Source organism: Amblyomma maculatum, chromosome 8 (assembly GCF_055883805.1).
Source record: "Amblyomma maculatum isolate TAMU_Amacu chromosome 8, ASM5588380v1, whole genome shotgun sequence".
In the NCBI taxonomy this organism is placed as follows: domain Eukaryota; kingdom Metazoa; phylum Arthropoda; class Arachnida; order Ixodida; family Ixodidae; genus Amblyomma; species Amblyomma maculatum.
In genome coordinates, this window is record NC_139351.1 from 68,193,012 (window position 1) to 68,219,602 (window position 26,591).

The 26,591-nt window shown below is 46.2% G+C and overlaps 3 protein-coding genes across 5 annotated transcripts; 2 read left to right on the forward strand and 1 right to left on the reverse strand.

The window, feature by feature from the left end:
- The first annotated feature begins 1,811 nt into the window (after positions 1-1,811).
- On the forward strand, positions 1,812-5,725 carry LOC146181399 (V-type proton ATPase subunit e 2-like). 2 transcript variants are annotated; one of them, XR_014700205.1, is made up of 4 exons: positions 1,812-2,020; positions 2,493-2,540; positions 2,618-2,813; positions 5,591-5,725. XR_014700205.1 is itself a non-coding variant. In XM_084576442.1 (3 exons), the coding sequence occupies exons 1-3, from the start codon at positions 1,923-1,925 to the stop codon at positions 2,709-2,711; spliced, it is 240 nt and encodes a 79-aa protein (XP_084432568.1). In that variant the 5' UTR covers positions 1,812-1,922; the 3' UTR covers positions 2,712-5,563. The 2 variants fall into 2 exon arrangements, 1 of the variants encoding a protein (XP_084432568.1); XM_084576442.1 differs by lacking the exon at positions 5,591-5,725 and having other exon boundaries at positions 2,618-5,563.
- Positions 5,596-6,125, forward strand: LOC146181400 (V-type proton ATPase subunit e-like). Its single transcript, XM_084576441.1, has 3 exons — positions 5,596-5,735; positions 5,864-5,911; positions 5,974-6,125. Exons 1-3 carry the CDS (start codon positions 5,638-5,640, stop codon positions 6,065-6,067), a joined length of 240 nt encoding a protein of 79 aa, XP_084432567.1. The 5' UTR covers positions 5,596-5,637; the 3' UTR covers positions 6,068-6,125.
- A 7,848-nt stretch (positions 6,126-13,973) lies between these two features.
- Positions 13,974-26,438, reverse strand: snRNP-U1-C (small ribonucleoprotein particle U1 subunit C). 2 transcript variants are annotated; one of them, XM_084576443.1, is made up of 6 exons: positions 26,210-26,438; positions 25,719-25,764; positions 24,202-24,310; positions 20,304-20,396; positions 14,759-14,896; positions 13,974-14,229 (listed from the first exon to the last, which is right to left on the reverse strand). In XM_084576443.1, the coding sequence occupies exons 1-6, from the start codon at positions 26,215-26,217 to the stop codon at positions 14,126-14,128; spliced, it is 498 nt and encodes a 165-aa protein (XP_084432569.1). In that variant the 5' UTR covers positions 26,218-26,438; the 3' UTR covers positions 13,974-14,125. The 2 variants fall into 2 exon arrangements, with proteins under 2 accessions (XP_084432569.1, XP_084432570.1); XM_084576444.1 differs by having other exon boundaries at positions 25,719-25,761; positions 26,210-26,436.
- Positions 26,439-26,591: the final 153 nt, after the last annotated feature.

Consider the following 26,591-nt stretch of genomic DNA (forward strand, 5'->3'; position numbering starts at 1 on the left):
TCTTTTTCTTGTCAGCTGCCGCAACTCTCAGCATGCGTTTTCTACGCCGCAGGCTCATCTTTCTTGTCGAATTTCTCTGCAGTTCTTATGATGTCTCCTCTCTTCCTCTGAGTTGGAAGCCCCGTGCACAATTTCGCTTCATTGATATGCTTAAGAAGAGCTTCTACGTAATCAACGCTCAATTCACATGATATGAGAACTTTATGCGCTGCATAATTGCCGTCACCATTAACCGCTCAATGACAAAAATCTTCTCAACAAGCGAATTTCCTCGCCCTCATGGCTCGTCTATTTCCTCGTCGCGAAAATACTCAAATTTCCTTCAAATCGCTGGTACTGCGACGAACTCAAAATGATCCAAATCACAATCCGTTTGTGCAACTCAGCTGTCCGATTTGCGCTATGTACACTGATAGGCTCTTAGAACCTTATAAGTTCTCTTCCGGCATTGCTGTCGAAACACACGGGGCAAGGCGATTATTAGGTTGCTTTCTCTTCAGTATATTATGCCTTCTGCGTTCAAAATATGTGCCAGCAAGAAAATAAAGTCTTGCTACACGAACTATCACGAGAGTACTTGAATATAGTTTTTTTTTTCTAAATGCAGATGAGAAATTGATTTTTTTTTTCGAAGTAAGTAATTATTTTTTGGCAGAGCTTGTGTCCGTGCACCATTTAATCTAGAGGACATCTATGACACGAACAAATGACGGACTTCCAAGTAACCGTTTCAATAGGCTTCGTTGCCCCCGGTGCAAATCATGTAGGCCAGCACGAAGAGGCCTGATGTTAATATATATATATATATATATATATATATATATATATATATCGCAGAACGCTCAAGCTTCGTCTTAAGATAAGACGCGATAGTGATAGCGCCGATTCATTCCGTCAAGCATCTAGAGGCTGGCACGTAGTTGGCAAAGCGCACGTCTATTTGGTTTAATTTTAGGGGGAAGACGCAGCATCTTCACCCCACGTTTACAGTGAACAGCATAGAATTGAAAGCATATATGTCGGCGGCTTGAATCCCTGTCACAAATTGTACTGAAACTGGAAAAGGTGGATGCTAGATAAGAAGCGAAAAATTGAATGGCACCACGTTGAACGCTGCGCAATTAACGGCTACGTCATAATTTAATACGAAATGACTTGCGCGCCACGACATCGCGTAATAAGGAAATGAAACCGCATAGCAGACAGCGTTACTAGGACGTTGGTTCTGGCGAGCAAGCCGACGGCGCTCACACTTATGTGAGCGCACACAGCATTAACAAGTGAATTTCGCATAACACAAACGCGTTCTCCAAGGTAAGGCGTCGTTTTGAAGCCAAAGCTGTCGCAATATAGTTATAATTATACTGCAGCCACGTACAGTGCAACGGCAGCACGCAAAAGCTACATGTGTGCCGGCCGTTCCAATGCTTCCGCGCCGCGTGTAGCAGACGACGCGCTAAGCGCCATTAGTTCACGCGACGGCCATCGGGGACACATCTAGCCGGCATCTAGCCGGCATGCCAGCCATCTCTGGAGAGGGCACGGAGGAAGGAAATAACTTCCTTCCTCTATGAAAGAGGGCGATGGTATCGCTGGGATTTGCTGGAGAAGGTGCACAAATAGATGAGAAACAAGTATAACGAAGGGGCTGTTTGAAGATTGGTGGGGTATGTAAGGAAGGAAAAAAGGGGGATTATAGGCTAGACGGCGCAAGCTGTCGCTCGATTCAAAGAGTAAGGCTACCATTTTCCTCCATTGCCGATATCCATCCATCCATCCAACCATCCCTCCAGCCCGACCGCTGCAGCTAGGAGGCTGGGACATACCTTGGCTGGGACGGATCAGTGGTTCAGTTACAATACGTTACAGTACATTACAGTATTCTAGTGCACCGTAGTTCGGTGAATTAACGGAGGTGCACAATGGGTGCTTCTGCTGCACCAGTCACCTTGTTCACACTGTTCTGGCTTGCTGTTGGCGGCGTGGCTCCGTGGTTCGTGCCGAAAGGAAACAACCGAGGGTAAAGCATCTTTACATTCCAGAACGGACTAGTTTAACATTCTTTTTATGCTTCGTTGTTTGCATTGAGTGGCAGTTACGAGCGCGATAGCTTACAGGCCTCTGTGGTTGGCTCGTGAGCACATTTGTGGGAACCATCGTTCACTGGAAACCACTTGCGAGTGGCTGCCGCTCTTTGCACGTAAATAGACGGCCGTTGTTTGATCAGCTTTCCTACTGAGTGTGTGCGTGTGTAGCCATCTTACGAGACGGCCTTTGTTTGGTCAGCTTTGCTACTGAATGTGTTGTGTGTGTGTGTAGCCATCGTACGTCACGTGTGTCACCTGCAATATGATTGCGTACGCTTTGCAACCTGCTTTCGGAGGGCTTGATTGCAGTCACATGAGATGACCTCGTCGTTGTTTTCCACCCGACCTGTTCTTATCCCATTTTTATTTATTTATTTATTTATTTATTATTATTATTTTTTGCAGGCTGATCCAGACTATGATAGCGACCACTTCCGCCCTCTGTTACGCATTGTGAGTTGTGCTGTAGTTTCCTTTTCTGTTCAGAGTCTCTGTGTATAGCAACACTGATTGCAGTGTCTTGCTTTCAGCTGGCTGTGCGCGTATATGGCCCAGATGAATCCTCTGATTGGACCCCTTCTGAACAACAAGACTGTGGTCATCTTGCGTCATGAATGGTCCTAGAGACCTGCCAAGCAGTTGACAGAAACTCCTGCTCCCTTACCATTTCTAGTGGTTGGCCGGCACTGTCTGATTCAGGTTACTGCTGCGAAATCGTACAGAATGGCGAGTGTTGCACAAGCTATTTGCCTTTCGCCCTTCAGTTTGTTATTTCAGGCTAGTGAGATAGTTCTTTTGGCCCCAACGACACTGTGAAATTAATCCTTTTAGTGCAAGCATGATATGTTAACCAGTTCATCCGTGTCGCTTTCTAGCCGCAGAAAAGTGACTGCAACTAGCAGCAGCCATATTGCATTCCGGTCACATCACAAAAGCTATCATAGATCTGTCACAAAATGATCAGCTAGCGCAACTCCTGTGGATCAATTCTGACTGTCGACCAGTAGGAATGGGGGCTGCTTGATGGGTTTGTGGCACTTTCTATTACGTGATCAGAGTGTAATTCGGCCCCTGGACAGGCTTGTATGATTGGTATTTGTGCACATCATCATTCTCAGGGTTGTTTTATTTTCTGCTCAATGTTGAGTAATGTTTGTTTAACCAGCAGCATTTTTTAATGACCAGCACTATTCAGTCTTTGTGGCAGCTCTATGTATTTGTCATAGAGGAACAACCGCGGGTTGTGGACAAGACAAGTTCTGTGTCCTATCTTTGTTGTGCTATTCCGCTACGTACCGACTCACCCAGATGTCAACTTTACTCAATCAAATGCAGTTTCTTAAGGGACATGTTTCGAAGCTTCAAATGTGAGCCATTTTGATATATTTATTGAGTTAATGCGATAAGGATGAAGTTGTGTGATCAAAAGGTGTGATATCAATCATTCCGTTACCACCAGGACGGCAGAGTTTTCGATGATTCATATTCTCTATGCCTGGATGCTTTTGGTCGCAAACATTTCTATGAACAGTGTAAAATGCGGAGAAAAAACCAGGCCTGATAATTTGTTTTCAACCTGACGCTGTGCTGTGCTGTGGACGCTGTGCTCATTGTCAACGCTGACAGTATTCTCAACTTCGTTTTCTTCAGACGGTTAGCCGTAATCACTGCTGTACCATTTTGGTAGTTAAATGTTGGGATTTGGTAGTCCTCACTGTGTGCATATTGTGTTAGATTTATACCTGGTTGTACTTTTGTTACAGATAAAATGCTTGTGCACCAAGATTTAATTCTACATTTAAGAACCTCGGGTGGTCTTAATTACCATCACTGGTCACCAAGGATGCAGGGTGACCCATAAAATTTTGAGAAGAGCTGGACATTTGATGACCAGTGGAAGGGAATCCGTGGAAACCAAAAACACACCAAACATATAAAAAAAAAACTGCATAGAAGGCTGTGCAGCTTTTCTTTCTGGACTGATCTCCAATGTACGGCACTACACCGCCAGCAAGGCGTTCAATTTTTCATCACACCATGATGAAAAATTGAATGCTTTGAAAATGTAAATATGCACATAAGTAGGTGCTGTGCTAGTATTGAATAAAAAGGAAAATGCAGCTTTTCAAAAATCATGAAATTAAGTAAAAGAAGAAAGTGGCGGCCACATTGCGAATGCAGTAAAATCTTGTTAGCTCGGCCTGTAAGGAAAACGTTCAAATTGCTTGAAGGCTCGAATTATAGAATGGCCCTAAATGTGCTGGAAACCGTTTGCATATTTGCTTTGGTTTGGTTTGTGGGGTTTAATATCCCAAAACGACTCTGGCTATGAGAGATGCCGTAGTGGAGGACTCCGGAAATTTCGACCACCTGGGGTTTGACACCTGTAACATTGTTGTCTATACATTTGAGATGAAACCTAAGCGGCAGACATGAGTTTTGCCTGGTTTAGTCAGGTGCTTTGTTTTTTGCACACTGTCGGAAGCGTCGAAGAATTCCTCCAAAATCGCAGGTTCCACCATATGCGTGCGCAGGGTTCTGCATTAGGGGGAGGCAAGTTCCGCCGCAGCGCCCCCTCCCCCCCTCCCCCTACAGCCAAAACACAGCGTGAAGATGAGGAACGGTTATGAAACATTTACTGTGATGTGATGGAATAGCAACACTTACAAAATATTCTGCGCTGAAGAAGCAAAACAAGCTTTGCCATGAACGCAGAATTTAAAATTGCTGAACGACGCGCTTCTCACAACGGTTCCTTATTGGGTCCTCAGTTTTCCGGTGGAAACGATGGCTTGGCACGCAATAGTCAGAGTTCTGGGCTGCTAGTGTACGTAGTAAAAACAAAAACAAAAAATCCTCTATGGCCATAACCCTGCACGTTTAAAACCGACGCACAGGGCCGACAGAATGACGGTATGGGGGCGAACTTGGCGCCCCTTAGAGGATTAGAAAAAAAAAAAAAGGGGGGGGGGGGGGGCTCTGCGAACGCTTATGGGTTCCACTACGGCCCATTTCGCAGTGCGACGCAGTAGCAGGAATTCTTACAAGCGGCCCTGTTGCGTTTCGAGGAAATTCCTCGGAAATTGGCGTACTCGAAGAGCGGAGGAAGGATGCCTAGAGGCGTTTGGACGGCCTGATGCCCTCCCGAAATGAAAGGCCAGTGGCGTTGTGTCAGAGGCTGGCGGTCTCAGAAAGTTGTCCCCGAGTGAAGCGAACTTGAAACCTGCCTCCCGCGGTGGGGGTAATCCGCATTGACTGACGTGGCATTGATAAACGAATTGTGTTTACATTCCCAATGTTTGTTTCGCATTTTTGCTCCTGTGATGTCACATTACAACTTGTGTTCGTTTTTTGCGTGCGTGTGTAGTATGTTACAAATATTTATTAACTGGACTGCTCGCACGGCGGCCTTGATACTAGTCGCAGCTTTCGTCATGACGGCATTTGTGAACAAATAAAGTACGTGGCAGCAACAATGGTTCTCCCATCCGCTCTTCGTTCAGACGAGATACGGGCCTCGTCCAGATAACGCCCACTGCACGGCGAAACGATGGGTCCGAGCGACATACCACTCGTCGTCAACTCCGTTTTCTGGTTCGTTTTCGGAGCTGTGCTGCCCTGGTTTGTCCCCAAAGGAGAAAACAGGGGGTGAGTGAGATGTTTTCAAGAGGTGCTTGCAAATGCGGGAAATCTTTTCACCTTGGCCGTTTTATAAATCCCGCAACTCGACCGGACGAGCCTTTCATTATTAACTTCGTTAACTTTGCACGTTACAGGGTAGTTCAAGCGTCCATGGTGCTCACGGCAGTGTGCTGTTATACGTTGTAAGTGCATTCGAGTTCTCAAGCTCAAATTGGAAGCTTCACAGTGCGTTTGATCGTTGCAGCTGGCTCGGACCTTTTCTGATGCAGTACCACCCCCTCATAGGGCCTCAGCTGGAAACGGTCACGGCTCACATCATGTACGAAGAATGGAAGTGAATTTACGGCCGAAATTAACGTTAGCAAATAAATCGCAGTACTGCGCAACGGTATTCCACGCCAGTTGTGGTTTTACGGCACGTGACCTTGCAGCCTGCGCGCTGGATTCAAACGGCATTGGGAAAATGTGCGCGAGGCATTAACCCCGCCGGGGTGGTGCAGTGGTAAGACGCCTGACCACTGTGCCAGAGTACCCAGGCTCGAACCCGACCGCGGCAGCTGCGTTTCGATGGAGGCGAAACGAAGAGGCGTCCGTGTACTGTGCGATGTCGGCGCACGTTAAAGATGCCCAGGTGGTCGAAGCTCCCCTTTCTCTCTTTCCACATTCCTCCCTTCCCTTACGGCGTGGTTCAGGTGTCCACAGCTACAAGTGTGACATACTGCGCCTTTGCCTTCCTGTGAACCAATTATGATTATTTAGCGCTACGCTGTTAGTGCATTTTCGTAACAGACCTCACTGATTATTTTCTGTGACTTGTCCAAAAGAAGTCTGTCAGTGTTACGTTACTCCAGCAGGACCATCTGCACGTCTCGTACTCCGCCGATTCTTGTTGAATCGAGACCGGGCTACCGCAACAAACAAAGTTGACTCGCTCTGTGTTGAAGGTACGGCGGGCGTTACAGCAGATCGCACCAACATATGCCCTTCATAATTTATTTATTTTTTTATTTATTCACAATATACTGCAGGCCCTTTCTTGGGCCCAAGCAGGAGTGGCAACAATAATTATAAAGAAAAAATTATACACAGCTAGAACACAATAATCATGGCAGCCAAGGGTAGAAGAATCGAACATTTGGTACAATAATCAAATGAAAAACGTCAGTGAAATCGGCAGTACAAGGGAAAGCTTTTTTTTTTATTTAAAACACACACAAATATTTAAAGCAGCAACACAACAACAGGTTAAGGTAGTCAAGACTCAATTAGGTCAATCGAGTCAATGCTATTTGTTAGGTGAGGTGGTAGTCGGTTCCAGTCTCTATAGTACGAGGGAAAACGGAATATTTAAAAGCGTTTACTCTAGAATTGTATGCAGTTAATTGATGTTCGTGACGATTTCTTGTCAGACGGGTGTTAACGGTTTCAGGTAAGGCCAGGAGTTCATTAACAATTTATTGTGTTTCAGCAAAAACAGAACTTTCAATCTTTCTTCGTAATTCGAGTGTTGGGATGTTATGTTGCTTCATTAGTTCTGTTGGTGAATCCATTGCACGATACTTGGAAAAAATAAAACGAACGGCTTTGCGTTGGATCATTTCGAGTGCGTGAATGTTGCGTTTTGTGTACGGGTCCCAAACAGTGGAGGCATATTCAAGCTTGGGTCTTATGATTGACGATTATGCTAACAGCTTTACATTAGGCGGAGCTTGCTTTAGTTTGTGTCGTAAAAGTGATAGCTTTTGATAATACTCAATTTACCATTTTCTTGCTTTTTTTTTTTTTTTTACTTTATTGATTCTTCAAGCTAGCCTCTTGCTGTCGCCTCACCGGCTTTTCTTTCAGTTTCTTACGCTGCAGTTCACCGATTGCACAATTCCTCCATTCTCTCATCTGCATTTTTTCATTACGGCCTACTTGTAGGTTCGTCGAGTTCGCTCAACCTCTCCCTGCTTTTCAAGGTTTTGCCCTGACCTCGTCACCGCGCAGCTCGTGGACCAGGTACTCATTGTATAGTTACGTTTTCTCCCAATAGTGCACTTCTAGCTTTCAGTGCCACATTTATGGACTGTCTTAGGTATTCGCATCAGTGATAGTGAATAAAGCGATGAAATAATTTTTTTTTTTTGACACAGTAGTTGTACGGGCCGAAGCGACATCACATGGAATATAAACCGTGCGAATTAATACGTTTACTAGCAATTCCACTTAGTTCATTCTTCCACCCAGGCTTATTTGAGCAAAAACGGAAGAGAAGCAAAAAAGGCGAAATCGACTTATAGAATCATATTCAGATATGTGGCGCAAAAAACACAAACACAGGATTGTGTTTGTATTTTTTGCGCCACATATCTGAATATGATCCAGCACCAACTATAGCCCCTCAAGCCGTTATTTATCGAATCATCTTTGCGCTAACTCCAAATATACAAATTAAGAACAGACCGCTAAATTGCTGCCCAAGGCGGCCTTCCTACCATCAGCGTTGGCTCACTTTGAAGTCTCGTAAAGCCAAATTGTATCTGCTGGCGTAGCTGGTGCACCGCGTCGCATGCGGTTGCTATATTCACGTACGTGCAATATACATGATATTTTTAACAGACTAGTCTAGTCATATTTATTTATTTAAATATGTAACTCAACTTACGAATTATGTGCTATTATTTAACCGCCTAGAAAGACTCGAATGGGGCGACTTTTTTCGGGAGCGGGCCATTTCGCAGTGCTGCGGCCACGCGTGTTAGGATGAAACGACAGCCCGACACCAGAGATTGGTGCAGTGCACGTGGCAATATGTGTTCCCTTGTTCTTGTCATCTTTTCGCAAGGATGACTTCAGTGTGGTTATGATGTTTGCTGTGTGCAGTGGCACTTTGGAAATAAGCGAGAAGAGCTCTTTACAGACAACGATAAAAAATAAGATAAATGTAAGTTAACTTGCCTTTATTATTTTTTCTTTGATCGTTGCTTGTCGGAACCGTACCGCAAACCGGTTAAATACGCGAACCGTTTCGGAACGGTTCCTGCGATTCGTTCCAGTTTAGTTCCAAGATGAAGGAAAAAAATCAGGTTCTGTTCCGGGCAAAAATTTGGTCCCTGGTTTCACGACCACCACGGGCGTTCAGACTGCGTATGACATGTTGCGACCTGGTTAAATCGGGCTTGAAGTATTTCCGTGCAATAATAATAATAAATCGAACTTGACGCAGTTGGTTAAAGCACTCGGCTGGGGATCCAAGGGATGGATTCCCAGTGGCGACAGGATTTAACTATTATCCTGATGGTTGACAAGAAATATAATGTGCGTTTCACGATCCCGGATGTGGCGTAGTTGGCTAGGGATGGAGATTCGATTCACGATGGAGACCGGATTTTAACCTTTCTAGCTCATGGAACGAAATCTCGTGAGCGAGAGTTGTACGCGAGATCTTTCATATTCCGCGAGGTATGTTCGTGTCTAGCGTTCCTGCCATCTTCAATCGCACGTACACTAGGACGCGCGCCACTGCGCACCAAGGAACGCCACGCTACAGGAGCGATGGTGTACCGTTCAAACACACTTGCCAGAGAAAGGGTTACAGATGCTGCGCCTTTCCTTTCCTGTTGTTGTTGTGGCTGTAGGAAGAAGGAAAAGAAAATGCACGGGCCTGCTACTGGCTCTGTAGCTGAGCCACGTGCGGACAGAAGAAAGTAGAGAAGAAAGAAAAATTCGGAGGACGCTTAAGCTTCGCCTTTAAGAATGGAACGAGATAGCGTTATCGCGCCCCGTTCGTGCACCGTCTACTCATTTGCTTGTCGCGCTTTTGAGTGACACAAAGACGTAGTTCACATGATGCAACACTCGTTAACTTATCCAAAGCATGACTGTTTGGTAATTAATTGTCCTGAAACGTGATTCTGACATTATACAATTTTGTATTGTGTTCTGCGTACTGCAGATTTTCTTACTCCCCTGTTTTAGATTTGACGCGCATTCATAATCTCTCTCACTCACCACACATACAGCCTCCGTGGCGCCCGAGCTGGCGCGATGAAGATCTCGGAGGCCATGCCCTGTCTATCTTATTCCTGATGAAAAAGCAGCGCTACAAACGTGGACGGAGGTCACGAACAAACAGGACGGGCGCTGTCACCGTACCAACTCGCCCAGATGTCTCTTCTATTACTATCTTATTCCGTGCGCCATACGCATATGATGTCGCTACGTGCATGCCAGGCGAAAAGGAAGTACAGTGGAAAAGTAATTTGCCACTCGCTTAACTGCGTGTTCTGTAATTTACATGCTCATAATTATTATACGCCACAATACACTTCTCTACGGGACATTTCTGAGACAACACCGCAATCAATAGACGCGCCTTTGTCCATTTAAAACCATCTAGCTTAAAAAAGTTGGTAGGCGTTTCCCCCCACCAAACACGGCGTTAAATAGAGGTCAGGCAATGGCGTGGAGACGCCTGCAGACTGGAGTATACCCAAACCCAGTACTAAACATATCCGATCGGACTGCGAGGACGATAAATGTAAAACGTGTGGGGCGAGAGGAACCCTCGACCATATAATTTGGGAGTGCGCTTACTCCCCAGGCAGGGCGCAAAACATTAGCAGTAGGGACGCCTGGGAAACCTTATTGCGAAGCTCGGACCCTGAGCTTTAACTCACCGCCGTCCAACTGGCAGCAGAGGCCGCCGGCGAAACCAAACCGGCCAGCATCTAATGCGACCATCCCGTGCGGCTGGGCCGCTAAGTCCCCTCCCCCTTACAGGGGGGTGAGACAGACCGGCCCAGGCGGTGTGGTCCTTCTCTGTTGGACAATAAAAGTTTTCAACAACAACAACAATGAAAAAAAAAGCTGGCGTGGCGGAGGGGTTAGCGTGCTCGTCTCGCACCCCGGAGGCCCACGTTCGATTCCTCAGGTCGGCGATTTTTCCTACTCGTTTATATTAATGCTTCTGGGATTTTTCGCTCACGGCCAACGCCGGACGACGTAGGACGGCGGCCGCCGACGACGACACCGACTTTTCTGCGACACGGGGCCCTTGACGCTATCGCGTTAAAAAAAAAAAAGAGGGTAGAGGAAGACGCGCGCCAGAACAGCCGCCCACCACCTAAGCGGTGGCGGGTGCAATGACGGCCTACAACAGAAAAAAATTGGTGGCTGGCTAGCCCCTGCCGCAAGCGGCTTTGACCTACCGTCCCAGCCGCGTAGAGCCAGGATCAGCCACCCTTCACCACCTGCCACGCCGATAAGAGGCAAATGATAGGAAACGAAGGAAAATAAACACTGAAAACAACCACCGGGTTTTCAAAAAAAAAAAAAAAAAATAAACGTCACCTCCTACTCACTGCTCGAGTATTAAAGTGCGCTAGCTTTACGTACTCGTGAGCAGACAGAACCCATCAGATTCCAGTCGCTGTGATGCAACCTTTCCTCTAGTTTTTCTCCAGACTCAGCCAAAATGTTCACGCTCTAATACATATTTACCAATTACAGAATGAGTGCGACTAGCTGCGATTTGCCATCTTAAGAGCACAAATTTTAACACTTGACAGAGCTTTTAGGCGGGCTAGAAGCACTTGTCCCGTGTCCCTCCTTTTCTTTCGTGTGCGTTTTTTTGCGCTGAGAATGTCGTCTGAAGCTGAACACTTGACAATGTGGTCCGTAAGTTGCTAATTTGACCAGTCTCCTTCTGAGCGAGAGATGTTAATGGTGTTTGCAGCGAGAAACCAGATGTAGAACAACCTGGGCATCGTTTTCAAGCATGTTATGTATTGTATCCAATAGGGGGCCCATCCTGCCTTGCAGTCTAGCTAACCTAATGTCCCCCTGCCTTTAATTCCGACTTAGGGCTCTTGTAAAGAGTGCCCTCCCTGAAAAGAATTCTTGCTTATGTACCTGCATCCAAGACAAGGGTGCAAAACACGCCAAGAAATTCAGGAGTAGCGCAATGCGCCGTCAGAAACTTCTATGCAATTTTTTCGTGCATTTCAAGATGCCACTATAAGCAACACAGCCACAAATATACCCTCAGAACATTTGAACTTTTTTTTTTTTGAAAGACACACACCACACTGATTTTCTTGGTAGTCACAACTATCAGTAAAAGCCAATGGTTTGGTTTTGTGGTGTATAACGTCCCAAAGAGACTTAGGCTAGAGAGACATGGTGGAGGGCTCCGGAAATTTCACCCACCTGAGGTTGACGTGTACTGACATCGCACAGCACATGGCACCTTGCTTTTTGCCTCCATCAAAAAGTGACGGATAGTTGTGACTGTGATTTGTTGTCAAAGACACACACCTATTGCCATAGTGGAGGGCTCCAGAAATTTCGACCACCTGGTGTTCTTTAATGTGTACTGACATCGCACAGCAAACGGGCACCTTGGTTTTCGCCTCCATCGAAAAGTGACGGATAGTTGCAATTGTGACTTATTGTCGAAGACACACACCTATTGCTGTGCAATGTCATTGCACATTAAAGAACCTCAGATAGTCGAGATTTCCGGAGCCCTCCACTAAGGAGTCTCTCATAGCCTGAGTAGTTTTGGGACGTTAAACCCCACAAACTAAACCAAACCAAGCAACTATCCATGCGAAGATCAGGTTTTGCAGAATACTGCGCTACTTGATAGACAGAGACAAATGGAAGACGACACACGAATGAAGTGCAAACTTTTATTTTTATCGACAAAACATGTACATATAAACATATAGCATTCTTGTCAAATCACAAACACATCATTCATGCGTGTGATCACACACGTTATCATTTCGACCACAACTCCGCATCTGCACAGCTATCATATCTAGCTCCTCTTTTGTGAGAGCCACAGAAGATGTACTAACGCACGTATCTTTTTCTGCTGACTCGATTAAGAAGGCTTCTACGATTTCTCTTTCAATTCTTTCCTTTTGCTTACCTACAATTTCAGTCCTGTGGAATAATGGTTTGCAGCCAGTTTCGCATTGCAAGCAATGTTGCGCAAGATTTCCAGGGTGGCTGATTTTCCCACAGTCATTATGATGTTCCAGGAGCCTCTTATTAACACATCTTCCCGTTTGTCCGATGTATTGTTTTCCGCACGAAATCGGGATCTTGTAAATGATTTCATCCTGGCAAGGTATGAACCTTTTTTGATGAGCAATTTCACATTCCTTCCTCTTGCTACGCTTGTCATGCTCATTTACTGCGTTAGTACATCTTCTGTGGCTCTCACAAAAGAGGAGCTAGATATGATAGCTGTGCAGATGCGGAGTTGTGGTCGAAATGATAACGTGCGTGATCACATGCATGAATGATGTGTTTGTGATTTGACAAGAATGCCATATGTATATATGTACGTGTTTTGTCGATAAAAATAAATAGTTGTAAGTTTGCGCTTCATCCGTGTGTCGTCTTCCATTTGTCTCTATCAAGTAGCGCAGTATTCCACAGAATGATCAACCAACTGGCCCCCGTGTTTGCATTGTTGATCAGGTTTTGCTTTGTATAAGCGCATGACACTGTGGCCATTAGAAATTTCATAATAGTATCTTGCAACATTCCACAGCCAAAAAGCAGCACTTGATTAAGCAGCGTGCAACTGTCCTGTACTCGTAGATACTCGACCAATGAGACCGCTTACAATAGTTGTATCTCAAACCTCCACAACTCGAAAGTGAGAATGCACTTTTGCAGTCCATTTGCAGCAAGTTGCGAGATGATACAGGCGCTCAACACATACAGTCTACAGTAGCTAATTATAAACTATAATCGCATGCAAGAAATTACAGGGTTGTACTTGCGTCTCCTTACATGCAGAAATGCAGAAGCATAGAGTTCCAGGCCTAGTTCTGTTGTGACCTCGCTCTGCATTTTGTTGCGTGCAAGTTTGCATTGTTCATTGTTGTCTTTAGTTTACATCATTTTTGTTTTTGCATTTTTTTTTTAAATTTTCACTCTTGCTTACTTTATTTTTTACTTAGACACTTTACCTTTATTATCAGTGTTACCTTTTCTTTTCCTTTCCCCCAGCGCCCCCCAGCGTCCTTACATTAAATAAGGAGAATTAAGACACGTTCACATGAAGTTGGTGCAGAATAATAACTTAGACTGCTCAGCTGGGACACGGAAGGATGGTGGTTCAAGTTTCGTTGTAGACGCCATTTTTCTTAACGATTGGCAGCAAAATGTGGACAAGTGCTGTCCACACACCCCGTCCACAGCTTATGGTGACACCTGAGCATCTCATCAGGCAAGAAAGGGCCTTAAAAAAAACCACATTTTTATTATAAAACAATGACTCCTGTTCTTGCCGTGCTGCCCCTGGAGCCCGGCTGATGAAATGACACAGTCTCTGGTATATACAAATGGATCTGAGTAAAGCACAGCAAAGCATTCATGGTGGCTGCAAATCACTTCTTTGGATTCCCGGCTACTATGGGTGGTCGCATGGGGCCTGGTCCTGGCCCCATGGGTCCCATCATAGGGCCCATCGGCCCCATCGGTGGCCTCATGCCTGCAAATAAAATCATATTTTTAAAGGCAATGTAACCGAATCACACGGTTCACAAAGGAAAGGCGTCAACACACTGTTTTTTCATTTCACTCTCAAGGTGGAAGAGAAACATTCGTAAACCAAGAAAAGCCGCTGAATAAAAAAAATTGTCCTACACAAGCTTTACTTCAATTCAACAAGAGAGTAAAACCTTGTCGATACATTTTAAAGGACTCATATTATCCGGGGAAACATTTATTGAACGCAATAGCCGGAAAATTATATCTGAGAATGTACTAACAAGGAGAAAAATAGTGTAACTCTATGGGACCCCGCAATTTTAAGGACCACGTCAACGAGGTTCTACGGTAATTTCCCGGACACAGTAAGGTAAATAGTACTTATGCTGACAACTGAAACAATGTAAATTGTCCCGAAGAAAGTTTTCCAACAGCGGCTACCCAAATCGCTGGCCTTTCATGCAGCACATAGTTTGTAACCTTCGTAAAATGCTTTTCAGGGCCTTGTGACAGAGAGAGGCACTCCATACCTGGCATCATCATGTTGGGTGGCATGGGTCCCGGAGGCCCCATCATGGGCATGGGTCCTGGCATGGGTCCAGGCATAGGCCCTGGCATGGGGCCCATGTGTGGCGGCCCCACCAGAGGCATCCGTGCGGGAGGACCAGCTGAGAGAGGGGGACAAATGGGAAACAGCTTGACGCACACTGCCACACTCTCCCACACAATACAACACAAAAGACTTGCTAAGTGTCATGTTTTGCATTATGCCCTATGACCGCCACAGATACGAATTGGTTGCGCTATAATTGTCATTGTTTTTGGGGTTTTCCTCTAATAACAGCCTGAGGAAGGAGACGTCTGAAATTCCATTTTGTTTGACGGATTTGCTTGCATGAATTTAAAGGTGCCTTCAGAACACCTGCAACCACACCTCTTCGAGAAGCAAGTTGGAGTGAGACAAATGTGCACTATATAAAATGAATAACCAGTTGCATTTACAGACTTTATGGTTTCTCTTTTCTGTTGTAAATACCACACGATGCCATTATAAAATGTCTCGGAATCAACCTCAAATACATTCAAACCTTGATAAACAAACAAGGACACGAGTGCTCATCATATCAAGGTTTTCCTAAATATGTTTAACAAAGACCTACAATGCTTACTTCATATACCAAACACAGCTCTGAGCACTGAACTAGAAAAATTGAAGTTGCTGGTGCCAAACAGGGCCACTCGGATGGCAGGCAGCAAGCTTAGCCGCACTGGCCAAGTGACTGGTTGTGGTCTAACAAGTGTGCTTATCTCGTGTTTGCCGATAACACTAACAAACACACTGTGGCGTAGGGGGTTGGAAGCCTCTTGCGCTCGTCAGCAGCATAAATAGTTTTAGCATTGCAGTTACGTCCCAAAAGCGGTGGAACAAGCGACAGCTTCTGCCGTGACGTAGCCTAGTTCGAATAACTCATGGGGAATGCAGAGAAGCCATCCTAGCTGCCGCTCTACCTGTTTCCGTTTAGTGTTGGCAGCGCTGTGTGGAGAAGCTGTATAACGGCTGTCACAAAATGCGGTGCACAATTAACAAGCCGGAGCAGCATGACAGGAATCTCGGCTGGAAGCACCACAGAACACACATAAGCAGCAAAGAAAAAATCCACTAGCGACAAAGGCCACGTAACATTGCACGTCTTGAGCTGCGCCCTCACTCTGCTTTGCCCAAACGCAATGGCACCCTGCCAGCGAAGGACCGACTAGAACTTTCTGAAACATATCTGCTCAACTGACCAATGGCAGCGCGTGCCTCGGCAGGAGGGTGAGAATGCGGCTGTACTGCCGATGTTTAACGTGCGTGCACGCCTGCTTTGACACGGAATTTTATGATGGCAGTCAGCCCGTTGCGTAATTAAGTCTTCAAAGAGCTTCTACACAAATCCAGGGCTTCAACACCAATTCCCCTGCCCGAGGGCCAATGAAGGCGTGCACACCAGTCTTTAAGGATGTGCTCATCATGACCCTCTGGTTGCCGTTTAAACCGTTATAGTGCCCAATCAACAAATTGTGGTTTTACACTAGCCTTTCTTGTGGATTAATATACTATTGTGAGATTTCTCTCCGCACTGGCGCCTCTGTACATTATTTCTTGCTATGTATTACAACACAGTTATGTAGAACACCTGTGTGTATTCCCTTGGGCAATTTTCAATTCCTTCGTATCACACCTCTGCTGCATAAAGTGTGCAGTTCAGTCAACCTTTGATTCCGTCCTACCGAGGGCAGCTAAAGCTGGGCACCAAATGACCGCCTTCCCTACTCGCGTATCTGCCAACCTGAAGACTTTCAGAACTGTAGGACCCTCATGAGTGGGGAAGGGAGGCAGTGTCAACACAATATTTTTTTTTTTTTTTTTTTAGTGTAAAGCGCTAACCGCATGAGGCGTCATGTCATAAGACGTTATCACGCAGTGAGCTGAGAGCCACTAAAGCATTGCTGCTTGTCGCTGTTGCTCAGTTTCAGGGTTTTTAGAAAATTTGTCTCGCCCGGAAGCAGCTTGCGAGGCAGCCAATCAAAGAACGCTTTGGGGTGCTCAACTTCCATTCTGGCTTTTTTTTTTTTTGTGCAGGTGAAGTTTGTTTTCGTAGTCCGATTTGGCCGAAGAACCTGGTGCCTGTAGACGCTCACTTCGTCTGATCCATGTATATATAAGTGCATCGAGACAATTCAGTAAAAGCTTGGTAGGGTAGTAAAAAAAAAAAATGAGGCTCATGAGGCTAGTGTGGCTAGCTAATTTTCGAAAGGAGCAAGAGAAAGTCGCTGCTTGCAATGCAAGTCGGCATCGCAGTGTAGTAGCACACCGCTGTGCTGTGACACTTCAAAATGCGATGCGTTGTAAGAAATTTCATCAGTGTTTTATCGTACTTCATGCGGTTTAGTGTCAGAAACGGGATATAGCGTAATTGCAGTCCCCTTGACCTAACGACAAGGCGGTGGTAACAGAACAACGCTGAAAACGCGCTTTTCTGTCGCTGAGCCCCGTCGCGCCATGGATCGCCAGGAGTTGTCGCCTCATGCGGTTACCGCTTAAAAGTCCTAAGTGATTTGCTTTTCCAACAACCTTGTTCATGTTTTTACAATCTTAAAGGTTCACGGAAACGGCCCCCAAGAAGCCACTGATAAACGTGTTCAGTGTGTAGAACACATCCCTTTGAGCATTAACGCAAAGTATAACTCCTTGAAACAAAGCCAGCGATTTATTATTAATTTTTAAAAACAGCGTTTTTTAAAATTCGCGGGCAGAGAGAATGTCGCTTGGCGGTGTCGCATGGAACTATTTCCTTGTCCCGTGACGTCACGGGTCAGTTGACTGGCAAGGCTTGCTAGAAGCTGCCATTCGCTGTGGTTGCTGCGGTCACTGCAACCATGACGTCACGGACACACTTCCGGTAGCTGCGAAAGTCGTCTGCTCGTGCGCTGCTCGAACTCTGTGCGGGCTGTTACCAGCTCGCCGCCCTTATCAGTTAGATGGCCATTGCCCATTAAGTGCAACAACCGAAGCGACGCAGGGATCGGCAGAACGAAGCTGCATTTACAAATATCTTATTTATATAACATGGTTTCAGGAGTATTGGAGTGTCGTCCGACGAGGCGCCAATAGCACGGTCAAGCACCGCACGATGGCAGCACCTCCTCGACCGCCGTAAACACCGCCGCTGTGGCCCCTCCTCCCGCATACCGTTCGCGAACGACACGGCGGATCGTTAGCACCGATGTCCGAAATGAAGTGTGCTGAAATTTGTTGGCGTCTGGAATACCGAGCCGAATATCAAGTATGAAGCCCTCGTGAGGATCGCTGACGAGCAGCAAATTGCTGGTAAGAGCGATAGCCGTGATACAAGCTAGTTTCTGCTCAAGCCAGCTGCCGCTGGTGCATTTCGGCTGATCCGATCTGCTCGTACTAGCTCTGCGATTAATGTGTCGGCAGAGTTAGTCCTATAATTATTTTACTATGGCAGGATAGGAATCACTATAAGGCAGTTTCATAAGTAGACGATTTACGACAGCGTTGATCATGTTCCAAAGCGTCGACCGCCACGGCTTCGAAGCGAAACAATTTAGGCCTAGCGACGACTAGGGACGGTCACGCACGGCGCCGTCGTTCGCCGCGCTCGCACGTTCCACCCCCGCGGTAATTGTGTAACGTACCTCAGCCTGCTCGCGGCATCCCGTGCTGCAAGCGTTGCAAACTCGTGTACTTTCATAGCTAAGGCCGCGTATTTTTTGACGTTCTGCTCAGTAACAACGATACTGTAGGCAAGACAAGGCTTCAGTACGCAGTCGCTGCGCTGTCGGCCATAATCGAAGACGTCTGGCGGCACCATAATCTATACACCGATCTTTAAGCGTGATACAGTGGGCAAATGAATAACTTTGTGAAGCAGACCCGCTCGTACGTTTCGCGCACTCGGACGCTGACGAGTAGCTTCCGTCAACAGACGCCGTCATAACCTCGGTTAACGACGCAAACCGAGGTCGTCAAGCTCGGTTTGCGGTAACCGCTGTTAGTGGTGCAACCATGGTTTGGTCCGCCGTGTAACATAGGATAACCACGGGTTTGTGGTTACACTAACCGTCGCTGCGCGAACTGGCGAACTCCTCAGGCGTGTGCGAGCGAGGACTGGTTGGCGCGAGTACGCCAGCGAGCGAGCGCGCGGCAACCGGAAGTTTGTCGTAGTGACGTATGTCTGGGCGGAGCTTTGAACTTGATTGTATTCTTTATTTTTTTTATGGCTCCCTTCGGCGTACGAGTTGAGAGGGAAAATTGGAAAGGTCATTTTTAATCGCCGGTATCTCTGGTGTTGCAGAAGCTAGATCGAAAATTTTTGCGGGAGAATGATGGGTGGTTCAATAACTATCAGTGTTATGGCGTTGTTTACCCTTCTTTGTGACCCCTTTCAGGGGACCTTTGAGTAGCAGCCTGTTCTGACTGTCTTTGGTTTGCACATATACTGGCACATTTGCAGCACACTGATACCATCCTTGCAACCGTGCAAAATGTTCACATCACAGATATCCGTGGCGGAAAAGTGGAACTCGTCCCCTTTGATCTGTACAATTGCAAGCACATTTGAAAGTATGTCACTTATGTATTCTACAGCTGAAAACGAGTTAAAAGTATCCTCTATCCTTTGGTATTCTTGTGTAGTGCGATATACAATTGGTTTTCTGCTGCTATGTGAGTAATACAGCTGTTTAGCAGCCTTTAGGTTATTTAGTTTTTAATGTGGCGGGAAACACCACAGTCACAGTGCGTCGGATGCGGAGCTGGTCAAACAAGAAAAGAAGGCTGTAAACATGAACAAAGGCCCCCTAGCAAAGGCAGCAGGCAGAGCATGATACAAATACTGTAACAAGTCCGCGGAGACAGCTATGGAGTTTTGGATATGTGTTCATGTCTTCACAGATAGACAATGGAAACTGCTTCTTGTGAGCATACAAATGGTTTACATTGCCTTCTTGTGGCAGCGCAAGGTACCGCCAATAATTGATCGTTATATCTGGTTTATTTTTACATTGGGCGATTGGGAAAACTGATAAATCCCGAAAATTTTGTTATAATATCTGGTATCATTATAAGTGGACTGCACTGTACAACAAATTACTCCAGAACTCCAACACGCAGCCAACGCTCCACAGAACTATTGTTGCGTTCACAACATGCAAACCACACAAACGCAGCTCAAACCAATAAACGAGTGGTGATTCAATCGCAAAACCAGCAGTCAGATGTAGCAAGAGCTAAAAGGCGATTAAAAAAAAAAAGGTATGACAGATGCTGCGCCTTTTCGTTTTCACAGAAACCAACCAATTACATTTCATGTCCACACTCATTTCTTCTCAATTTTGACTTATATCCTTAGCTCTCGTACGCTTACAATTGACTCCGCTCTCTTCAAGTCAGCGTCCTTGGGAGGTTACACCTGGAAATATGCAAGCGAACGGCCGCATCTGCGCAGCAGCCGACATAGGTGGCGACAGTAAGCCGCTACGAAGACCAGAGGCAGACAGCCGACTCACGTTGCAATGCTGCAGGAGGGGGAATCATGGCACCGGTCAGTGGCTTGGCCTGGAACTGGGAGGACTGGATCTTCCCCGCCTTGAATGCCGCCGCTGAAAAAATGAAAAGGAGCACAATGGCACACACAGCCTAAGATGACGAGGCACATGTGCAAAATAGGAAAGACAGAGAGGTGGCCCCTCTATATTATACAAGACGAGACCTCGCGCCCCGTACCACATCCGAATAACGCAGCTGAATGAGAAATCACGGGTTATTCACAACCGGCAACATTAAAACCCTAGTCCATATAAAACTTTCGCGTAATGTCAATATTTAAGTACCAGAGAGGACGTCACATTTACCTCATTTTGACGCAGTTGGACCAACAACAGAGTGGCCGCGATTCAGAACAAAAAATATGCAGTCACACCAACTATAGGGAACCAAAGCTGGAGTTTGCTCCGCGACGCCAGCGCTCGGTTTCCAGCGGAGCGGAGAGGAACTACAAAACCTACGCGCATCCGCGCCCGCGCTGCTGTCTGCGGAGTCTGCGCAGCCCGCTCGCTTGGAAGCGCGTGCTACAGGCAGCCGCACGTGCAAGCGGAACGGGAGAAGGAGAGTGGGACGATGGGGGATGGTCGTGCGTCTGTGCGCGCAAAGCCGGCGGTCTTTGCCAGTGGTGTTTCTTATTTTTGCTTTTTTCTGTGCCCCGGCTGACATAGAGGCTGGCTGGAGGCACGCTTTTTATCGGTGGTTTCGAAAGTGAGAAATTATGATTAATTGTTCGCCGCGGACATTGTTTTCAAAGAGCCTGTTGGCAGGCTCAGACAAAAAAAAAAAAAAAAAAAAAAGAAAAAGCGAATTCGGTACTCGAAGGCAGAGGCAAGCAACAGGTATTTTGAAGGACTTGAGGCGGCACCTCTTGATGTCTCTTCCATGTTGTTCAGAGAATGAAGGGTCCAGCCTTCTCGTTGAGAATTGATACGCGTGTACACAGCGACGAGTGCTCCTGGCGCTGGTTGGGGAGCTTCCTTTCCATTTGTGACTGCTCACTTGAAAGGGGCCTATTCAACTCTTTGGGGACAGACGTTTTAGGCGATGCTGCCGGAGCCGTGGTGCCTGCTTTCGGCGCGTTTAGGACGCGTTCCCTACAAAGGCACAAAGCATGCCGCCTTACCATTTGGTTCCTGCTGACAGCGGTCAGGGGGAGTTCGCTGCTGTGGCGCTGCCATCCGAAATCAATGACTTATCTACCTTTACCGATGAGAGGTTTCTTAACGACCTGGATCACTGACGAGAAGTCGAGGCATGCCATTCTTTCGGCTGTTTCCTCTTTCCGTGAGACGAAGAGCGAGGAAATGCCTGACGACTTTTCATGCAGGCGGGGACATCTCTCCAAGTAAACCTTTGTCTTCTTAATTCCACAGCTACGCTGTGCAATCCCTAGTTCAGTTATCTCCTCTAGCGAACGCGCAGTTTTGAGCTCCCGAAGCAGGATCGCGTATGAGGATAGGACGATTAACGTATGTGTTTTCCTTTTATAAGCGCCGAGTGATGGCATTAATGACATATATCTGTTTCTTGAGGCCGACTTAGTTCTGCGATGGCTGCTGCGGCACCGCCAGTTACAAACAGAGGTGCGAGATACGAGCAGTACGAGATACCTAAAAAAAAAAAAAAAAAAAAAAAACCCGACGACCATCGTTTCAACACGAAAGAGAGAAGAGAGAAAAACACTTTCACGAGTTTTGCGAAAAAGCGCGCCGTCACTTTTTTATTCCAGTTTTTTTTTCTTGCCCCCTTTGTTGGAGCGCGACGGCGGCCAGAATGCGGCCGGAGGAGGAGAGAAACAACCGAGCGCGCGCGCGCAAACACGTGCTGGAGAGCAGCGCGGAGCAGACGACAGCATGCTTTTCTATGCGGCGGGGAGCAGACGACGCGGCCGCACTGCGCGTAGGTTTTGACGGGATCTCCATGGAGGGCGCTGACGCACAGAGCGGCGCAGCGCCTCCTGGCCCAGGTTTTCTCCCCTATTGCTGGCCGAAACTACTGCAGGAGTGCACCATGCGACACACAATTCATGCGTGCTGTCCCTTTAAATGGGGACCATCCTACTGCAGCCCCAAACTTCCTGGCAACTCCTGAACAGATCCCACATCCTCGGCTGTCCCCTTAGCGCTGTATCATCCCCACGCTACCAGCACCACTTTACGGGTACAACCAGCGTGCACCGGAGCGAATTGACAGGTATATTTAACCAAGCCACTTATTTCCGAATCTGGGTTGGCTAGACATCATACCCATTGCTGTGGGGGAGTGGAATAGGTTACTAGTTGATGGACCTGACGGGTCACCCACATGTTACAGACAGCTCAATAGTTAGTAAAATTTTAGTACTCAAACAGGATCAAATTTCTACCCACTGTATTTGAAAAAAATCTCGCAAACAGAAGCAGATTCAATAAAGGGAGTAATTACGCATGCATGTTCACATTTGTTATGGTCCCTGGACTAACTTTGTCACAGTCCCTAGACCAGGCCAAATTTTCCTTCAACTGCGAAAGTTCTGAACAAGCTGCACAGCTTTCCTTGGGAGCCATGTTGCTTCAATTACTCTCCTCAATAAAGGTGTCAATGCACCGTTATAGAGGAAGTTGTTTATTAAAGTTTTTGTGATCTACCAGAGCTACTGTTTTTGTCACTAACTGCTACTTGTTCACCACTGTCCCAATAATTTGAAATTCAAGGGGACCAAAACAGGTGGAGGCTTTCTATGGTCAGATACAACTCAAGTACGAAACGGCAAACATTCCTTTAAGGAGGCCCTGCAGTTAAATGTGCAGACTAATTTTCGCAAAACTGTCTTTAATCCCCTTAGACCTGCTAGCATGAAATTGCAGAGAATGGAAGAATGAGGGTTAGCAATGCCTTGATTGTATAGTGAAACTGAAAATTGGTTGATGCCTATGGCCGAATTGCCTCGTTTGCATGGCATCCGCTGCCTTGCAGTCAAGTCGTAGCCAACCACAATACACTTGATGTACTACTGCACTCAGTATGATCTACACCGCAATAGCACTTCCTCGCTCTTGCTCGGTGTAGCTCATACTGAGCGCAATAGCACATGCAACCACAGGGCAAGTTCAAATGAGTACAATTTCATTATATTCTATCTTTGCTGCATTTCTCCGCACAGAGAGGGAAAAAGCAAAAATTAAGTGCACCAAGGCCTGCAAATGAAGAGGAGGTTAAGTGCATCCCTGCACTGGGGGCACTAGCATTGTTCTAGACTGAGAGAAAAAAAAAAAATTGCAGGACTGCGCTTAATTCTACTTAAGAGCAGAAATGGCTAAATCCACTTTGAAGGACTGTCTCTACTAACCTCACTGTCATTACTATCATCATCATCTCTACCATCATCACTGTGAACTAAATGCATCGTCATTGTCATAGCTACTATCGTCCTTCTGCTAGACAAAAGGAATTACGATTCGTCTCTCAAAAGCCTGTTACGGAGTAGTGGTTAGCGTGCTCGGCTGGGTTCGGAGGGGTAGCAGCGGTTTGATCCCCAGTGGATAATGAGTTCTTTAAATATCATTTCCTGCGGACACCACCTGTCTACCCCACCTATGAGCCAAGAAAGGCTTTCACCTAAAAAAAAAATAAAATAGAGTAATAAGACCACCATCACTGAAGGCTACATAAGAGGCATCCACAAGCTGTTTGGCTGTGAGCAACAGAAAACAATGTTTTAAGTGGTAGCTGGAGACACTGCCATGAGCTTGGTCTGAAAACTGGAAATCTCCCGAAGACTCGGCGCAACCGCACCCAAGGACCTAGCTACATTCTGCTTGCTCATCTCTCCTGTGGCCAACGCTGACGCCTTGAGGACAGCACAATATCAGTAGTACTCACTTGTGGCATCAATGAGGTTCTGGGCCTGCTCTTCCATCCATTTCTGGTAGTAGAACTTGACGTTCTCCTTGTGTTTGCGGCCATTGCAGTGGGTCTTGCGCACCGAGGGCTGCGCAACAATTAAAGGCATCCACAGTCAGAACACACGCATACTTTCTCTATAAGTGGGCATCTCTCTCCACTGCAAGCTCGAGACACTCGTTTAGGAGCATGACACTGCTGGTACGCCATAAAGCCAAAGTGAGGTTAGCTAGACAAATTAAAATACCTTTAAGCATCTGCTTCACAGTACACTCGCATACATAGAAGGGGATCGGCTCTGTGTCACCTTGACAAGACCAATGCACCTTTTCCGGCAGAATCGTCAGTTGCTTTAATGTATCGACAGCAAAACAAAAGAGAGAAAGCAAGGAACATCTTGTCCCGCTTTCTCGCAGAAATAATAAGAAAGCACTTGGTTAAGCCAAAGTCCGCACCTCCATATTGATTTAGACTTTGATGCTGCCTTGCTCAGATTTCACATTTATTTGCACCTTGTCACCTGTTTCATGAAGTGCAGTACAGTGCAGTATAGTATGTGCTGTATAGCACAGTAAGCTGAGAGGCTGCATCCCGTAATAGTAATAGTTGTTTAGTTTTCTGTCTTCTGTTGCGTCACCAGACATAGGCTATGTCATTAGCCATAACCATCAGCCAATGTCACCAACAAGAGGTGAACAAGAACCAGAGATTAAAAGGGGACAGCAAAATCAACAGTTACAATTTATGGCCTCGGCACTTGAGGAAACAAACAGCCTGGGCTGATGTCACCATGCTACGCAGCACTGATGCCTTGTAAGTAAGTGAGAAGTCCTGATCCCTTTTGACTCAGGGCAGGCGTTTGTCAACGCCACAGGGGAGATAGGAAAAGAGAAGTACATCACACATTGCTGTCGCTGTCAAGAATAGATGGCGGTATTAGTCCATTCGGCTGCCCGAGATCATCCATTCCAGGGTTTGTCACAGTAATAATGACACTGTATTTTACTGCCCAGTCTAGTCATATGTGAATACCTTATGGGCTATTATACAATGAGAAGCAAAGCTAAATTACAGGACTGCCTAAAACGAAGCCGAGAACAATAGATAAGCATCCATCCAGGTTCTGGGGCAGTGAATAAAACGACAGTTAACTATGATTAATAAATAACTGTACGCGAGAGCAGCTTGAAAACAACATCAAATACCTTGAGGCATAAAAATGAAGTAGGAACTTCCAGTATTCGACTGCAGGAAAAACTGTGGAGTTAGAGATTTACGTTTGACTCATAAAAAAAAATAAAGTTTAGCTCAAGACTAACAGAAGGGTTGCTGCTATGGTTCGAGTGGCGGCGATTATAGGCACAAGTTCCAAAGGAAATAATCGACCTCTTTCAACCGTTCATTCACTTCAGCCTTCCCAAAGTGAACGGTACCGGCACCCCACATAACTACATACAACGGGAGGCAACTTCGCGGCGATAAAGACTTTTACTTACGGAGTCGTGTGTCAGGTAGGTATCACAGTAGTCGCAGTAGTACCTACAACATGTGAAAATGGGAAACAAGAACATAGAACAAACGTATACAGGCGCAAGTACGAACACGTCGCAGATGCGGTACCCGAAACATCGTGTGAGAGCGGACGAATCGGGCCCCATGCATGCAAAATACCACACAAAGAAAATACAACGAGCATGATCCTTAGATTTTTGTTTTGTGTTCACCCATAACGTGCTGTCCAAACGAATTCTTCCCGTTCAATATTTCGACTTGACCATTACATACCGGCATCTACGTCCTTAGGCTTACGCTCGCTCACACCGCTAGCAGCGGGCAGCATTAAAAACAACTCAAGTAACATCGCCTCTGCAGTAGTAACGGGGTATTACAGCATTTCGTAACAAACAGTGTTCTTACGGTCTGAAAACAGAAAGAAATGGCCAAGAGTTAGCACTGTTTTAAAGGCAAAAACTTGGTTAATGCTTACTTCGGCATCGTGACTGGGTAAATTCGGGCTGACGACTACAACGACGACGTATAAATACGACCGCCCTCCCGAAGGATTGAATCACGAGAACCACACTAAATTAGATTCAGACGAATAGCATCACACAACAAATAACAATAAAAGCCTTTTTAGCGATTTGTTTTCGGGTGGTCACAATTCCACTGCCATGGAGTCCACTGCACTAATGAAACGAAAACACAAAAACGCGCAGGCGCGTTGACGTAACGTTGGCGCTGACTGTCTCTTCATCATCATCATGTCCCCGCTAGTTTCCGCACTTTTGAACGCTTTGCAATAACGCATTTATAATGCAAAGAGCATAAAACTCTTAAAAAATTACTTTTTATAACTTTTTATTCTA